Consider the following 17966-nt stretch of genomic DNA (forward strand, 5'->3'; position numbering starts at 1 on the left):
AAAAATTACGAGTAGATAAAAAAAAAAAAGCTTACAGCATCTCAGACATTAACATAGGCAAAGAAGAACTGAATTAGTTCTAGATCTTTCTTTTTGAAAATGTAGCCAATCGCTCATGGCGCAAACTTCCCATATTAAAAAAAAGAGAAAAAGAAAACAAACAGCAGTAAATTTTTAAAGGATTCCTCCAATCACCGATGTATTTCCTGAGAGGTCACAACAAGGTTGCTCGTTTTATTCCCCAGGGTGGTGCCATGTGCAGTCTTCTACCGTGACGAAGATGAAGCGCGTTCAGTCCAAGAAGCACCAGAATCCCAAGAGTAAGCGCGACTCCTTTTTTTTAAATCCTCAGTTCGTGAAGTTGTCAGGGGTGTGTCTCATCTTTGGCCTCGCTTTTCCAGAGACGAAAGAAAAGCCACTCGGTTCAAGGCGGCGCAACAGAAATTCCTCAAGTCTGTCACCGCACGGCTTACCGTGGCACAGGCAAGGGCACTTTTTTCATGTTGGGAAAGCGTAATACATTCTGCCAAGGTACCGGACCTAAATGACGTGATAACGTGAGCACAAAAAAAAAGGTGAAGCCGTGTACATGTAGTATTCTTTGTTTATGAGCTTTAGAGACACGGTATCATCATCATCTGCGAGAATCAAGAGCCACGTTATTGAATATACAACACGGGCACTTCACACCATCGTATGTGGTCTCCAAGGAGGATATGAACGAATATGTGCAGATGAATGAACCGTACTTAATCCAATGAATCAAAGAATCAAAGTTTCCAGAACGAAAGCCAAAAATTGGCGGAGCCAGGATTTGAACTCTGGGCCTCCCAATGTCCGGTCGGGTGTGCTAACCACTACACCACTCCACCTTGGCTTTCTGGCGTTTCCTACCTGTCTTATTAATGCACAAGAAACGAAATGTATCCAATCGGAGGTGTTCTGGAAACACACGCCGCCGCGTGGAACGCGGTACGACGCTTAGTGTCACGTGGTACGTGCTCGTTTCTGCTCCAGAAATCCTCCCACTGTTTGTCTCGCCCCGTGTACATGTAGTATTCTTTGTTTATGAGCTTTAGAGACACGGTATCATCATCATCTGCGAGAATCAAGAGCCACGTTATTGAATATACAACACGGGCACTTCACACCATCGTATGTGGTCTCCGAGGAGGATATGAACGAATATGTGCAGATGAATGAACCGTACTTAATCCAATGAATCAAAGAATCAAAGTTTCCAGGAACCCGCCGAAAGCCAAAAATTGGCGGAGCCAGGATTTGAACTCTGGGCCTCCCAATGTCCAGTCGGGTCTCGTGCGACATGCTCTTTATATACCTATCACATTCCTCCCCCCCCTAACAAAAATGAGCCAAGGTCCCACCGATTTTCACGGTGAAAAGCGCACAGGAGGCTTTCGTGCTCGATTACTTCTCCTCGGTAGTGGAGTACCAGGACTCCTTGGTAGCGGAATGCCAGGAACAGGCTGAGTGTCGTCATGCTGGTATTCAGCTGTTACGGTTTGAGGTATCGCTTGGGCAGAATCCTCTAGTGGTACAGGCACATTCCCATTAGGAGGAGCGGCCTGATCCGCCGGCTCTGGTCGCGGACCCGATGATGCCCTAGCTTGGGATAGGTCAGGACGCAGATGTCCTTCATGACGTCTCCAACACCGACCATCTGGGAGTGCGATATCTGTGATGTGGTCACTTGGAGTGTCGATCACAGTTGCCGGTACCCATGGTGGACCTTGTCGAAAATTTCTCGCATACACGGCATCACCCGGTTGGACAGTTGGTATCAGTCGAGCACCCCTGTCGTGCGCCATCTTCTGGATGAGTTGTTTTTTCGATACGCTTGACCTAAGGTCCGGGTGCAGTAGAGCCAAAGCAGTCTTCAACTTGCGGCCCATCAGTAACTCCGCCGGAGTGCACCCTGTGGTTTCATGAGGTGCAGTTCTGTAGTTGAGCAGGATTCGGGCCAGCTGACATTGGAAACTTCCATCAGCTGCCTTCTTCAGCTTCAACTTTATGGTTTGAACCGCTCGCTCAGCGGCTCCATTTGACGCTGGGTGATACGGTGGTGTTAGAATCTGCCTTATTCCATTTTGTTGAAGGAAGTTCTTAAAGCTACCGCTTACAAATGCCGGCCCGTTATCGGATACGACGAGGTCTGGTAGTCCGTGACAGGCAAACATCACACGCAGGCAAGGGATCGTGGCTTCTGCCGACGGCGTGGACACAGGAACGACCTCAATCCATTTTGAGTAGGCGTCGACCACGATGAGTAGATATCGGTTCTTCATTGGTCCAGCAAAGTCGATATGAAGACGAGACCATGGCTTTTCTGGGAATGGCCATGGCATCATTGGTGCTGGTCGTGCGAGTCGCTGGTTTTCTTGACACACACGACATCCCCGCACTGTAGCCGCAATGTCTTCATCTAATGATGTCCACCATACATGACTTCTAGCCACGGCCTTCATTTTGGCGATCCCTGGATGACCTTCATGCAAGAGTCGTAGAACCTCTGGTTGTAAGGATCCTGGGATGACGACTCTTGACCCCAACAGGATACAGTTCTCTTGTACGCACAGCTGAGTTGTTCGAGGAGCGTACGGTTTTAAGTCTGGGTCATGCAGCTCAGCTCCAGACCACAAATGATCTCGAAGCTTCGACAAAATCAAGTCTTTTGAAGTGGCGCCAGCCACGACAGACGCAAGTAGTACGCGAGGATAGGCCCCCTCGAGCATAAATACCTCGGCTGGCCGCTCGATGGAACATGGAGGAACTGGCAGCGGCAGCCTACTCAAGGCATCCGCATTTGCTATGTGTGAACCAGGTCTGTACTTCAGTTTGTAGCTGTAAGCCGACAGCTTACTACATGTACACGGGGCGAGACAAACAGTGGGAGGATTTCTGGAGCACAAACGAGCACGTACCACGTGACACTAAGCGTCGTACCGCGTTCCACGCGGCGGCGTGTGTTTCCAGAACACCTCCGATTGGATATATTTCGTTTCTTGTGCATTAATAAGACAGGTAGGAAACGCCAGAAAGCCAAGGTGGAGTGGTGTAGTGGTTAGCACACCCGACCGGACATTGGGAGGCCCAGAGTTCAAATCCTGGCTCCGCCAATTTTTGGCTTTCGGCGGGTTGCTGGAAACTTCGATTCTTTGGTTCATTCATCTGCACATATTCGTTCATATATATATATATATATATATATTGACAACTTCTTTGCCAGGACGCAACTGAAAACCGTTTTTGCGTCAAACTTTCTGTTCTCGAGGTTTCGGCTCCTAAAGGACCAAAGGCAGATTTTGGGACTTAAGGAATCGTCACTGGTCGCGTATTTGAGAACTTGTCCAGTTTCAGGACCTTCCGCACGACAATAACTCTACATGGTTTTGTAAACTTCACCAAAAGCGCCAAATGTCCATAAATGTGTGCTTTCATAGTTCACTTTGTTTAGATTAATTTGTGTAACCTTATTTTTCTTACAATAAATTATATATCAAGTGAAAACTTAAACTTGTACTTTTTCAATACCTACAATATAAATATAGTTAAATAATTTGATATTAGCGAAAAGCTTATTTCGAACACGAAAGGAAACTTTCAAAGCACAAAGTCCAACTTTAAATTTCACAAAAGGTATATTTTTATTTTTTTCCTTGTTTTTTATGAAGAAGGTTTGAAATGGTATAAAACATACGATGAGTATGAAATAGAGGACTTTTTTGCTTACCGTTCTCTTGTTTTGTTTTGAGTTGCATCGGGGCGATGCGTTTTTAAGGGGGGGGGGAAGTAATGCCAGGTGCGCAACTAGCCAAGTCGGCAGCGCGCTTGGCGCAGGGCAAACGTGCCGAGGTTCGATGCCTGGTAATGCACGCACCTTTCACCACTATGGGGCTCCCAGTCTTCTTTCTTTTGTGACATTCAAACCACGTTTATTTTTGCTGATTTTTGGCATATTGCTATTAGTAGTGCGTTCGGATATCCAACTTCAAGCAGCCTAGATATTTGCATGTCAAAACTTGTATGAAACTTGTGTTCACATGACGTTTTGAAGGCGGAGGTTAGTGCTCTGTTGGTGACACCACGTTTTACGCTTTTTTTATTCTTCGGAATTAAATAGTGAAAATGCTTTACAGAACGAGTTTCGGATTCCAAGCAAATGTAGCCTTTAAATTCTAAGGTGAGATCTAGGATCCTAACAGTGTTTACGGAGAGTTCACGAGGGAAGGTCGTCAATGCTACGCAACTCTGTTCAAAACATCTCGTGGCGTATTCCCGGCATTACCCTTTCTTGTTAGAGAGAATCAAAAAGTCATCTACATACCGAGATGTGCCTTCATTCCGGAGATCTTTCATGACTTGTTGGATGACGATTCCGTATGCTGCGAGGAAGACGTCGCTGGAGTAAGGGGCCACTCGAGAGCCGATGCTGATCTTGATGGGATACTTACGTCGCTGTAAAGTAAACGCGAAACGACCCCGAAAAACTGTCTAACTACATCGCCGCCGCGTTTTGGAACGGTGTGATGCCTTGCTCTTCATTGCTGTCCCAAAGTACTTTTTTGAGGCCTGCGTGTGGGGGTGCATAGTACATGTCTTGAATGGCCAGATAAAAACCGGAGGTGGAGTTGTACCCATTTTGTCGAAGAAAAGTGATCCTATCTCGGCAGACAAGCTTTGCGATTAGGAGTCAAAGTTCTTGTGGTTGAAAAAGGTTAAAAGATGGAGATACCTCTTGAAAAGAAAAGTGACGGCATCACCCAAAAGGACCCCGATTCAAGACATCGGGGAAGGCAGCCTTTCATCACAAGCCAAAAAGGTACTTGAGCGGGGTCCGATGTATTCAATTCAACCTCTACGTAAAGGGACGATGGGGCGGTTCAGCATGTGAGAAAAAAAAATTTGAATTGGGTTTACTTGGCCGTTAGAATAACAGATATCATAATTATGTCTGAATAGCACGCAGGGCGTCATCTCCGAGGATGATCTACTTGGAAGCTCGAACGAAGAGATCCTTGAAGGTCTTAAAGATCAGGGAGTCATCGCTGTTCGACGGATCACTCTTCGTCGTGATGGTCAGGAAAGGGACACTAACCATATAGTTTTAACGTTCAACTCAACAAGTCTCCCCTCCGCAGTCAAGGCTGGCTACCTTAACTGCAAAGTGAGGCCCTACATCCCCAATCCTAGACGTTGCTTCCGCTGCCAACGTTTTGGCCATGGGTCAACCACGTGCAGAGGAAAAACGACATGTGCCAAATGTGCAAGCAACGATCACCCCACAGACAACTGTTCTAGTGACTCACACACCTGCTTGAATTGCCGAGGACCTCACCCGGCATACTCTCGTTCGTGCCCTAAATTCAAACTGGAAAAGGAAATAATAACTCTAAAGACAAAGGAAAACTTGACTTACCAGGAAGCACGTAAGCGTCTCTCCTTCCTGCAAGGAGGCACGTATGCTGAGGCGGCAACCAGGGGGGCTGCTCCGCCAAGACCTCTGTGGGTACACAATACTCCGCTCAGGATATTGTGGCCCCATTTAGCCCCCCTTTCCTTGCAAAACCAAGGGTGGATAACACACCCTTACAGACTCCCATGACGCAAACAACCGACACGTCGGTGCGTCTCAGTGGTCTCGCAACCCCGACGGCGTGCAGAGGAGGCACTTCGGGGCTCCCCATCCTCCTCTTCTCATCACTCTGGGAGCGCTGCCAGCACATCGGCCACTCCCAACGCCAAGGTTCAGGAGAAGGTGAAATCTAACAAGTCACCTTCATTTGGACGCTCCGAAAAGGTTGTGTTCAACCTTCCCATGCTACATGAAAAACAACATAGTACACCTCGATCAAATGCTCTGGATGCACCCGAGTGTAATCGTGGTGCATCCTGCTCGCATCATGAAGCCCCTGGTGTACAAGGAGGGATGGCTGAATCCTGCACTGATCCTGCAGATCAGGCTACCCCTATGGAAGTTGACAAGCAACCAAAAAAGAGCCCTCGCATAACAGGACCGCCCTAGCATAATGCCAGTGAATATTGTGCAGTGGAGCTGCAGAGGAGCACGCTCAAACATTGAAGATTTAAAGGATCTGATGCAGGCCCTAGACCCAGAGGTGACCTGTCTTAAGGAAACCTTCCTTTCCGAGTCGGCCTCGTTCAGATTTGGCAGATGCTCAGTATATCGTAAAGACCGTCCTCCGGATGTGAGAGGTGGAGGAGTGGCTCTCATTGTGCAGCCATCGTGTCCTTCAGAGCAGATTCTTTTAACCTCAAACTTGGAAGCAGTTGCGGCACGTATTTACATCGGTATCACGGTAACTGTATGCTCTCTTTATCTTCCACCTAATGAACAGATCACGTTGACAGAGCTAGAACAGCTTGTAAATGAACTCCCAAGCCCTTACCTGCTTCTTGGAGACTTCAATGCTCACAATAGACTATGGGGAAGTCAATTGGACGACTCTAGAGGCAAAGTGGTGGAGAATTTTTTGCTAAAAAATTCACTGAATCTTTTAAATGACAAGTCTCCTACGCATATTACCCTAAGCTTACCTGTAAAATACTCTGCCATAGACTTATCATTTTGTTCAGCTTCTCTTTTTACGAAATTGTCCTGGCATGTTCACCACAATCCTTATAACAGTGATCACTTTCCCATTGTCATCCAACACTCGTGCGCTACTCCTTGTGTTACGAAAAGAGTGCCTCGGTGGGTCATTGAGAAGGCAGACTGGGCGAAATTCAGTGAACAGGCCCAGATTCCCGAGGATGGTTTCACCGCACTTAATATCGATGAGGCCACGTCTGCTTTGACAACTGTCATAATTGACGCAGCAACAGTTTCAATTCCAAAAACATCATCACGGTTTCCAAAATACCCAAAACCCTGGTGGTCTCCAGAATGCACAGAAGCCAAGAAAAATAAAAATAAGTATTGGGGAAAGTTCAAGAGGTATCCCACTTCTGAGTGGTTGATCGCCCTTAAAAGAAGCAAAGCTGAGCTCCGCCGCATAATCAGAAGCCAGAAGAAAAACTCCTGGTGCAAGTACACCTCGGAGGTTACCCAGGACACATCAACAAAAGAAATCTGGGACAAAGTCCGGAAGATGGAGGGCTTATATAATGATACCCGACTCTCTATTCTCAAAGATGGAACAGTTCAAGTGTGCTCTCCCATAGACCAGGCAAATCTGCTGGGACATACTTTTTCAGTAATATCGAGCAAGTCTTCATACCAAAAACCTTTTCTAGCTTATTGCACGCAAGTAGAAAGAAAACCACTCCCAATAAAACTCAGTAGCGAGGAACCTTACAACAAACCTTTATCTTTTCGAGAGCTGGAACTATCGACCCTGCATTGCCGGAATTCTGCAGTTGGCTTAGACAACATACACTATAAAATGATTGCTAACTTATCCCACGATTCCAAACTTGCTCTTCTGAAGTTCTATAACAGAATATGGGAAACGGGGGTGTTCCCAACATCCTGGAGGAAAGCAGTCGTTATAGCCATTCCAAAGTCAGGCAAAGATCACACAAATCCTCAGAACTACAGACCAATAGCTCTCACCAGCTGCCTCTGCAAGGTGCTGGAACGTATGATAAATTCAAGACTTGTTTTTTGCCTAAAGGCAAAAAACTTACTATCACGAGCTCAGTGTGGTTTCCGCAAAAACCGCTCCACCCTCGATCATCTTGTGTCTCTGGAGATGGAGGTTCGCTCGGCCTTTGTGAGGCGTGAACATCTGGTGGCAGTTTTCTTCGATCTTGCTAAGGCATATGATACAACATGGAGGCATGGTATTCTTAGCAACCTGGTGTCAATGGGTTTTAATGGTAACATGATGGTGTTCATTAAGAACTTCTTAACAGATCGCACTTTTCAGGTGCGCCGGGGAGCTGTTCTTTCTGACGAGTTTATGCAGGAAACGGGCGTTCCCCAGGGCTGCATTTTAAGTGTCACATTATTTTTGGTTCATATAAATTCACTCTCCCGTGAAATTTCTCGCCCCATCGAACACTCTTTACATGCCGATGACCTTAAAATTTCTATCAGGACTTCATCTCTGCGAGTTGCCGAGCGACAACTCCAGCTCTGCATAAACAAACTGGGCAAGTGGTGTTTTCGAAACGGATTTCAGTTCTCGGCAGAAAAAAGTGCCATTGTACATTTCACGCGGAAACGTGGACTGTACCCCAATCCCGAACTGTCACTAAATGGTACACAACTTACTTGTAAGGACTCTCAAAAATTTCTTGGAGTCATTTTTGACCGAAAACTGACATTTGGAGAGCATATTGCCCATCTTCGCAAAAACTGCCTAAAAAAACTAAATATTCTTAAAGTGCTTGCACACACATCTTGGGGAGGACACGTGGAGTCTCTTCTGCATATTTACCGGGCTACAGTGCGTTCAAAACTGGATTATGGTAGCTTTGTTTATGGATCGGCTAGACAAAACACAATTCGACAGCTTGATCCTGTTCATCACCAGGCAATTTGTTTGTGCACAGGAACTTTTCGAACATCACCAGTGGAGAGCCTATACATAACAGCCCATGAACAGCCCCTATGCCTTAGGAGAGAATTGCTAGGTCTATTTTATGCAGGTAGAATTTCAATGTACAAGGACAATCCAGCCTACACTCATGTCCTAGCCCCATCTTTCACTGAGCTGTTTGCTCGACGCCCATCAGTCGCCCAACCATTTGGAATTTGTGTGCTGCAAGTTTTGTCGGACACTAGGTTTTCAATAAGCAAGGTTTCAACTTTTCGTCCACCACTCCCCCCTTGGTATGACCCAAGCATTTCCTGTGATCTGCGGCTCACTAAGTTCGAAAAGCCATGTACTGCGCCTCTGGTGTACCAACAGTGTTTTTTAGAAATTCTTAAAGAGTTCAAGGACTACCGGGCATTTTACACTGATGGTTCTAAAATGGGCGATGCTGTTGGAGCGGCCTTTGTTTCTGGGACCACCAGAAATGCTTTCCAGTTGTCTCCAATAGCATCTGTCTTCACATCTGAATTATATGCGATTATTGCTTCGCTTAAGCACATCAGAAAGTCCCGGATCAAGAAATCACTGATATGCTCCGACTCTTTAAGTGCACTTATGTCCATCGGTGCTATAGAGCCTAAGAAACACCCGTTTATTGTAGATATTCATACGCTGTTACGAGAAATCCAGTCAATAGGCGGACACGTTCGGTTCCTCTGGGTTCCAGGGCATAGTGGCATCACTGGAAATGAGCTTGCCGACAAAACTGCCCGACAAGGTCCGTTCGAAGACAGAACACAGATGCCTTTGCCCTTAAGTGACATTCGCCGTGAGATGTCCAAGAGTGTCGCGACAAAATGGTTGCGGCAATGGAAGAAATGTGAAGGTAACAAGCTTCATACCCTTCACCCTACTACAGATAAATTTCAGGACCATCGTCACCTCTCGCGTCATGACAGTGTATTGTTAACACGACTGCGCATTGGATAACACGCTTAACACACTCACATCTCTTAATGGGCAATGAGCCTCCTACCTGCGAAATATGTGACTCAGACCTTACAGTAATGCATCTGTTTGTTTGCAGGAAGCTGGAATCTTTCCTTAAACCACTTTTAGCACCACTAAGAAGATTAAACATTCCATTTCATCCGTGTTTGGTGTTAGGTCCTGAACCTCAGATTCCACTCAAAGACTTATTCACGTTCCTTCAAAAAAGTGGCCTCAAGTCACTTCTCTAGTATACATGAATTTTTGGAGCCCTTTACACTCTATAGGCCTTATTGCCCATTTGTATATTAGCTAAACATAGCACATTAGTTTTACCCATAAGCACTAACATACTACATATTAAATCAGCTAAACAGGATCTTGGCGCTATTTGGCCCTCGTGTTGCCCTTGCGCCATAAAACACCAACAAACAAACAAACACCGGCTGTCTTTCGCATTTTCTCGCGTTTAACAATACTTCCGCAGCAAATTGTTGAGGTATTCGGGTTCACGGAATAAAAATACGCTAGAATTCACTTCCAACTTGTTTTTTTCAAGAGGCTCCGTAGCTTCCCTTCAACGCCGTCGACAAAATCGTGAGAGTAAAGTGCATCGCGTCTAAGGCTCCACAAGAGAAAGCAACTCAGATCATCAACGGAGGAATTGATTGTCTTCCAAGTCTCGGGAGCCCCGTACACAAAAATATGAGTGCGGGGCCTACAGTGCGCGAGTTGTAAAGAAAATATGTAAAACTGCGTCGTCGTCGATTCAATGAAGTACGGAGAAAAAGTCAGTCAAGCCATTGCTAGGAATGTTATTCTGGCAGAATAAAAAAGACAACATCAACAAAAGGAGCTATCCAGAAGATACCAGAATGTAACCACTTTGGATGTCTGGTGACAAGGGTCAACGAAACGAAAGGAAACCAATTGTGAGTATTTTTCTCAGTCAGAACGCATGAAGGTGTTGTTCCATTTCGGGTCATTGTCTCAGAAGGAAATACTTTGCAAGCATATGTATTAACTTTTCTAGCTAAACAACTATTTCGAGTTCAAGCACAAGACTTCTTCAAGATGTTGAATTAAGAAAAAGTAATCTTCTTTCATCAAAAAGATTGGTGCAGCATTGCTTCTGGTTCATCCCAAGATATCCCAGACATGCACAATTCCATTCCAAACGCAGGTCTCGTGAAGTACTTCGGGAGTCCATTGGAGAGCAAAGCATCACATCATTTCAAAACGCGGCGGGAATGTCTATACACAAGTTTTTGGAGTTGTTACCTGGGGCCCTAATCTACACGGCACCAAGGTACCGGGATATCACCACCTGCTGCGATTTGTCAGCGGTGCGAAGCTACCCAATCGCAGCAGGCTGGCTGCGATTGCTTACGGTGGCATCTCTTTGAGATCAGCAATATGTTCGGAAGAGCGGGGTTTAGATCAGCATCAAGTGGCCTCTTGTATCAACAAAGGGTTCCTCGCAGCACGCGGAATCGCCATCCAACAAGTGATGAAAGATCCCCGTATTGAAACCACATTTCTGTATCAATATGACTTCTTGATTCTCTGTAACAAGGAAGGGGAAAAGCCAAGTAATGGATGCCGGGTATACGTTATGAGATGCGTTGAACAGAGCTTTATGGAAATGACGTTAGCTCATGAGCTACCTGTAAATAAGACAGGTAGGTCCCTAGATCGAACCTTAGAACTTAAAATTATTCCACGTTTGCTGGAGATGTCAAGCTCGTTCCTGCAAATGATTTCTGCCGTTTCCCTCTGAATAATAAAAAGAACGCGAAATGTGGGGTTTCCAGCACAGCACTAACATCAACCTTAATAAGTCATGTTAACACCAGTTTGATAGCTTTGGCATACAAATCTGTAAGCTACTTGAAGCTGACTATTCGAATGGGCTAGTGATGCCAATATGCGAAAATATCGAGGATTTGAAGCGCGGTCAGAAAGGCACAAAAAAAAGCTGGAAGCTCCATAATGATACCGCCATACGTTCGTGGCATTACCCACAGGCTAAAAAATATGGCAGGCAGGCTAGGGGTACACGTCGTATGTTTCGCGCCGAAGAAGGCATATTCCATGTGCGGCAGGATCAATACGTCACAAAACACAAGAAAACCCATGTGACATAATACACAAGACCATAAGCGCCCAATATCAAACTAGGTTATCTAGGATTCCCATAACGTGCGGGAAATGTTATACTGGCCAAACATCTCGCTGTATAGACGATAGAACAAGAGAATACGCCAAATACCTGCAAAATCACCTCACTCGTGAATAGACCCTTCGCGAAAATCCCCAAATCCCGCGCGCGCCGAATAATGAGAGGACTCGGTACACCCCCCCCCCCCCCCCCCCCCCATCGTCTTTCCTCCCGCTACCATGTGGCGTACGCGAGCAGGCGCAGGTTACCATAGCAACAACGTTCGAGCACCCCAGAGCCGAGTAGCAGAGTCGGATCGTCGGACGAGCAACGAGCGCAAGGGGGAGAGGGCCTGCCTCTTTTTTCATCGCTCTCCTTTGTACCCCACCGCCTCTGTCGTCTCCTGCGCCAAAGCTTTGTTGAACCTACTCGAACCCTGCCACGGTCGCGGTGCAAAATAAGTTGAGTCTGTGACGCTGCAAGACGGGAAGGTAAGTTACGACCAACGACGTATTCAAATCACCTTTCGCGATGCGTTTACTTTGCCACAGATACGGTACGCGCCAACGACATATTACGTTCCGGTGGATGGGCGGGATGGCGGATGGCTGCGACGGCTGCTAACGGTAGCTGCCGCGACGCGCGCGCAGTCGCGGAGGCGCGACGAGAGAGCGCGCGATATGTACCGAGGGTTCCCGAAATCCCCTGCCGTCGTGGCGCTGTACGTTTTGCAACAGGTCTATTGCTGGAGGCCCTAGCTATCGAGGAGAAAGAAGAGGAATGTGTTAGTGCCCCTTCATTTGCACTCCACCACAAGGGGGAAGCGTTCCTGCGGTTAACCAGGGCGGCCGAGCAAAGATAAAATAAAGACGCGGAAGAATGCCAAATGGCCTCATCCCGAAAAGCAGAAATGAAGAGCGGCTAAAGGAAAGAAAAAGATACGAAATGCGCGATAAAGGAGAAAAAAAGAGGACCCTTAAACACTTGCAAGTCAAGCAGTGTGAATGTAATTTTTTTGCCTGTGATATATTCTTTGTTCAGCTGGCCCATCGTAAGTGGGTCAGATGTGCTGCGCGACTTTTTAATAGAACAATTAAAGGAACTTCAGGGGAGACAGTTCAACAAAGGCATCAGCACGTCCAGTTGTTTCAAGCTCTGTCGACCAGAGTTTGTGCAGCGAGGTTTGATGCTTGAACGGTCTTCGCACGCCGCGACACTCACCTAGCACTCTCCGCATGCCGTCACAGCACGTCCGGTCCATTATTTCGCTCCAAGAGGACGGAACCGAATCCTGTAGATTAGTCAAGAACACTCGGTCGTGCCACTTATAATCGAAAGCTCAGAACAAAGACGAGTTCCTTAATATTATGTTAAGCAAATTGGTAAGCACCGCGAGAAATGTTGTGACCCGCTCTAACGGCGCTTTTGGGTCATAATAAGCGTTTTCATGAATACGGGTTATTGGCGATGTGCGCGATCGAAAGCGTCGCTGTGGTCGGCCTTCCACGATTGGCCGAATTCTGGCTATGACGTCAGCAAAGGATTTCTCATCAACGGAAATAAGAGGAATGTAAAGACTTCAATTTTGACGGTGTTGGCAAAGTTGGTTTCAGAGCGCTATCATTTCAAGCTTCCACCATGGTAACTCCAAACACCATCAAACTTGTTCGCAAGATCATGACGTCACGAGAGGGAACCGTAGGAGAGCGCCACCGTAACATCTCGCCGCTAATAAGATATTTTATGTGGTTGCATGTACTTCCCAACGACATATATCAAGCTTTTTTTTCTCAAGAAAGAAACCAAACAAACATAGGCAAGTTTAGACGAACCTACCTTCTCAATGCTTAGCTTGAGCGGAGAAGCGACAGTTGTAAAAAGTTCAAATTTCATGCAAGGGCTGGGGGCACATAAAAACATTTCGCTTCCCAAAATAACTTTTGTTGTGCTTAAAAATTAAAAAAAAAGTTTATTTATTTTGCGGCACATTAAGGACTTTCTTAAATTAAGATTTTTGTTATTTTTTTAAGTTATTCAGTTGGACGTGCGTAGGGAAACCCTAATATATTAAACATAAAATCCAACGTACGCATAGCTTTCCTTTATTTGTGTATTAAATAAGAGGAAACAAATACTCTGACAAGGTTCTAAGAATTATTTAATAGTCATAAAAATTACGACGAGGCATCTTCACATCTTTATACAGAGCTTCAAATATATAGTCTCTTCGCATCTACGAATTTACACGTTGAAACAAGTTATTGCATTTGATTTTTATTTGGTATTTTAAAACAATTTTAGGGCTCAGCTTACAAGATAAACTACGAAAAGTAAAAATCACCTTTTGAGAAAATTGATGTTGAAACTTTCAGAATTCTCCCTCGTATTGAAAGACGTTTTTCTATAAGATAACCCTATTTGACGATGACGATATTGTACTTTGTGAATGGGTATTTGTTTAAGCCTTCAGTTGATGTATAATGTAGGTAAAAAAACTGAATGTAACAAAGGCTGTCATTATTCAAATCAGGTAGATTATCGTCAAAGGTTTTGAAATTTTTTTACAAACATAGATAAAATAAAAGAACTCGTTTTATTAAAAATGTGCCACTGTAATGCTGTTTACAAAACCATGTAAATTGTTAATTTGTTTGGCAGAAGACATTTGAGCTTAGCGAAGTTTCCAAGTACATAGTATGTGACGATCATCCGAAGCCGAAAATCCGCAATGATCCTTTCAATTCGACAACTCTAGACCTAGAAACTTGACGGCAAAACTGTTTTAAGTTTTGTCCTAGTGAAGACTTCTCCAAGCATAGAAATATATCTTTGGAAAGCTTTTAAAATTTGTCCCTTTTCCCTGCACGATTTGCAGTGAAATTGCCATGGGAATGATTCCTCCTACAAATGAAAGGATAGGAAAGCACATGCGCGATGCTTATGTACGTGTGTTAAATTATGTCTCGCTTTTTTTCAGGTCGTTGAAGGCGTCCGCTCCCAAGGGGAACTCAACTTTGATTATGTGGCTTTCGTCTTGCTCGCTGGGTGGGTAGCTGTGAACGTATGAATGTGTGCTGGCTTAAAGGGGCACTAAAATATAGCTTGAGATGGTTTTTATGATTCAAACTCGATTTATGCACCGTAATCGTCTAAAACACCATAAATTACAATCATTCGTGACCTTTTATTTCTAGTAAAAGTGCAACCAACCACCCAACCACCATACCATAGAAGAGGGGCGTGCCGCGATGTTCGGTCGTGTTTTAAATACAAAAACAACACGCAAGGTTGTATTTAAGACCTTCTGCGATGCCTAGAGAATAGATTGATTCAGTTAACGCAAGCAAAAGACAAACTGAAAATCCACTTTAGTTGTCCCCTTAAGGGTCGAGGCAGCATATCTTCGCTTTATCAATATTTTCTGGCTGGCTAGTAGTGTTATACATACTAAATTGTAAATTGCGCTAAGACAAGGACAGACAAAAGAGTGGGCAGGACAGGCGCTAACTCACAACTGACGGTTTTACATACAATAAGAAAGAAGAAGGTGAAGGATGTGGCTCGTTTTGAGAAAAGGAGAAGAAATAATACTATATCTAGCTGGGCGTTCTAAGAAAGGAGCTTGTTAGACTAAAAGGACTAAAAAACAGTTGACCAAAAATAAAATATTAAAAAGTACACAAAGGTAATGAATTTCAACTATATACGATATTATTTCTGATGACACTTTATTTTATGTCCTTGATTTGCTCTACTGCCATAGAATGGTCATCGGACGGTAGGACGTCATGATACAGTTTTCATTACGGGCTTGCGCATTTCTACACGAGGTGGAATGCATCCCAGCTAAATATGTAATAACGTTTAAGACACTGACTGATTTTATTTTTCTCGTTGCTATTTTTACCTGCTTCACTACAAATTTATAAGACAAGAACTCTCAAATGACTCGATGCACAAGCATTGACATTGTCACCTTAAAGTTGGAACTAATATTAAATGAGGCCCATCGTACTAAGAATTACAGTACCAAAACAACCTGATAGGCTAGAGGACCACTATAAAACCGAGCGCACAAATTGCGAGCAAGAGTAAGAGGAAACGGGACCACTTCTTCGACGATCTTCTAGTGTCAGCGTTTCTTGCGTTTTTTTTTTCCTTCTAAATGAATTCCTAAGGAAATTGTTCAATCGTTCACAGCTAATTTTGCATGAACGGGTAATTTGCATGCGAGATAATTTTTTTTTTCAGCATGATTGCAGCCCTTGGCCTGATGGACAACAGTGTGGTTTCCATTATCGCCGCCATGCTGGTGTCTCCACTCATGGTATATTTATCTAATTTTGTTGTCCTCTGGCATGTTTGATGAGTGACAAGCAACTGAGACGTGCCTTTCCTCGTAGGGTCCCATCATGGCCATTACGTTCGGCATCATCATCCGTGACCGCTCGCTTATCAAAGTGGGGCTGCGTAGCGAACTCTTCGGCCTCTTTCTGTGCCTGACGTTCGGTGAGAAAACGCCCCACTGTTGTCCAGTGGCGGGCCGGACTGCCTTCTTTCATCGCTTATTACTCACGTACAAGAATGCCGAGTCACTGGGCTCGGCGTCGGATATTCCACAATACAGCTATCTGCATGCACAGAACGCCTTCCACGTCCAATTGGAAAAACATGAATAAGGGTGGCGATGTGGGTTAGTTGGTTCATACTGACGAAAAGGCAAACAGCGCGCAGAAAACGGGGACTAGAGGAAGTGCAGACAGGACAAGCGCTGCTCCGCAGCGCTTGTCAGCTCCGAGATAAATAAAATGCTAATTGATGGCCAACCTGTTTTCTCTGAAAGACGTAAGATCTGATTCTGCATTGCACTCTTTTCAGGCACGTAGTTTTCCGCGGAACATCTGACAACTTCTTTAGACGTTCTCGTAGGACCTATGTTTTCGTTATCTACATATCGCTCTTCGTTCTCATGCTTATTCCTGACATTCGGCCTAGATTGGGTAGGCTTAGCAGAGCAAAGGGTTCGGAAAGCTTCTTTGCGCTAAATAACGTGACCAATATGTCGAACAATTGTAATGTAAACAATCCTTCAATTAAAATTTAAAAAAAATTAAACAAAAGCAAGGTTCGGATTTTTTGTGTGGTAATTCGCTAAATTTAACGGATTAGCGTCTTATTAATTTTATAAGATAGTATGCCACATGACATACGTTTTGCTTCACTTGAGGTTTTAGACTAATTTTATCTTTGAAGGTTTTAACGTCTTGTGTGTCACGTCTAGAACAAGTGGTAGCTTGTTGCTTGTCTTGTGAACCAGAACACATAGTTTGTTACAGGTTAGGAAAGCAGCACAAGGTCCTTCCACAAAGCTCTCCAATCTTTTCACTTTAGCAGAGGGAACGCGGAAGTGTGTGGAGAGGAGATGATCACTGGGAGCAGGGTGCTCTTGAGGAGAGACTTGACCTTCCAGTCTCAACCTCAAATAGACTCAGATTAAATCATGCCACTCATTTTTGAACACCCGGAATGAGATCTTGCGCGTGGGAGATCTTTCGCATGAGGCGTTCACGAGTAAACAACTCATAATTTTTTTTCGTGCAGGCTCAGAATCTTTCGATTAGCAACCGTCTGCGTCGGCAAAACGCTCAACGCCAACTGCTTGAATATAAAGGAATACCTTTTTTGAACTCTTGTCAAGTGACCGATGACCTAATTACCTCGAAGTGAAACAATAAGCCATTGATTTGTTGGCGCGGTAGATAGTCGAGGAATGAAATAGGTTGGGAAGGGGCTTGCGCACATTATTGCAGTGTCAAAAGCACCGAGTCGTTTATGAAAGAGCACGACGTAAAGTTCTAAATGTAGAAAAGCTAAGTGAATTGTGAACATTACCTATATAAATCTGGCTTATCCAGCTTCAAATGAAACCGAGTATACCTGGTTCAACGATGAATGATCACAGCAGGCAAAATATAATTGAACTGATTAAATAAACCGCGTCTACTCCTCTGTGGTTTGTTCGACTTAAAATCAATCATGATTCAGTTGCACTAAGTAATGGTTCACCTTTATCTAACTTCCATTCAAACCGTCCTTTTCAAACTGTACTGGGGAAATCTCGGGATGTTCACTAAAGGCTGGTTCGCACATCTGCGTTTGACTGTGACAGAGTGAGTCCTGCATTTCTTGCAGTCACTTAACCCGCTCATGTAAAGCCAGGAATGGGCGGTTTAAGAGCAATAAAATGAATTGGAGTATGAAACGCACTTATACAATGGCGCCATATAACAGGT

The 17966-nt window shown here is 44.7% G+C and overlaps 1 protein-coding gene across 1 annotated transcript in view; it reads left to right on the forward strand.

Moving 5' to 3' along the window:
- The window catches only part of LOC8038853, a 127140-nt gene that overhangs the window by 62402 nt on the left and 46772 nt on the right, over positions 1–17966 (forward strand). Inside the window, exons 4-8 of the mRNA XM_040213030.3 lie at positions 246–320; positions 402–483; positions 14651–14718; positions 15925–16000; positions 16077–16182. Coding sequence (XP_040068964.2) covers positions 246–320; positions 402–483; positions 14651–14718; positions 15925–16000; positions 16077–16182 — 407 coding nt within the window. The remainder of the gene's footprint in view (positions 1–245; positions 321–401; positions 484–14650; positions 14719–15924; positions 16001–16076; positions 16183–17966) is intronic.

The sequence above is a fragment of the Ixodes scapularis genome, unplaced genomic scaffold (assembly GCF_016920785.2).
Source record: "Ixodes scapularis isolate PalLabHiFi unplaced genomic scaffold, ASM1692078v2 PGA_scaffold8__174_contigs__length_109621045, whole genome shotgun sequence".
Lineage (NCBI taxonomy): Eukaryota > Metazoa > Arthropoda > Arachnida > Ixodida > Ixodidae > Ixodes > Ixodes scapularis.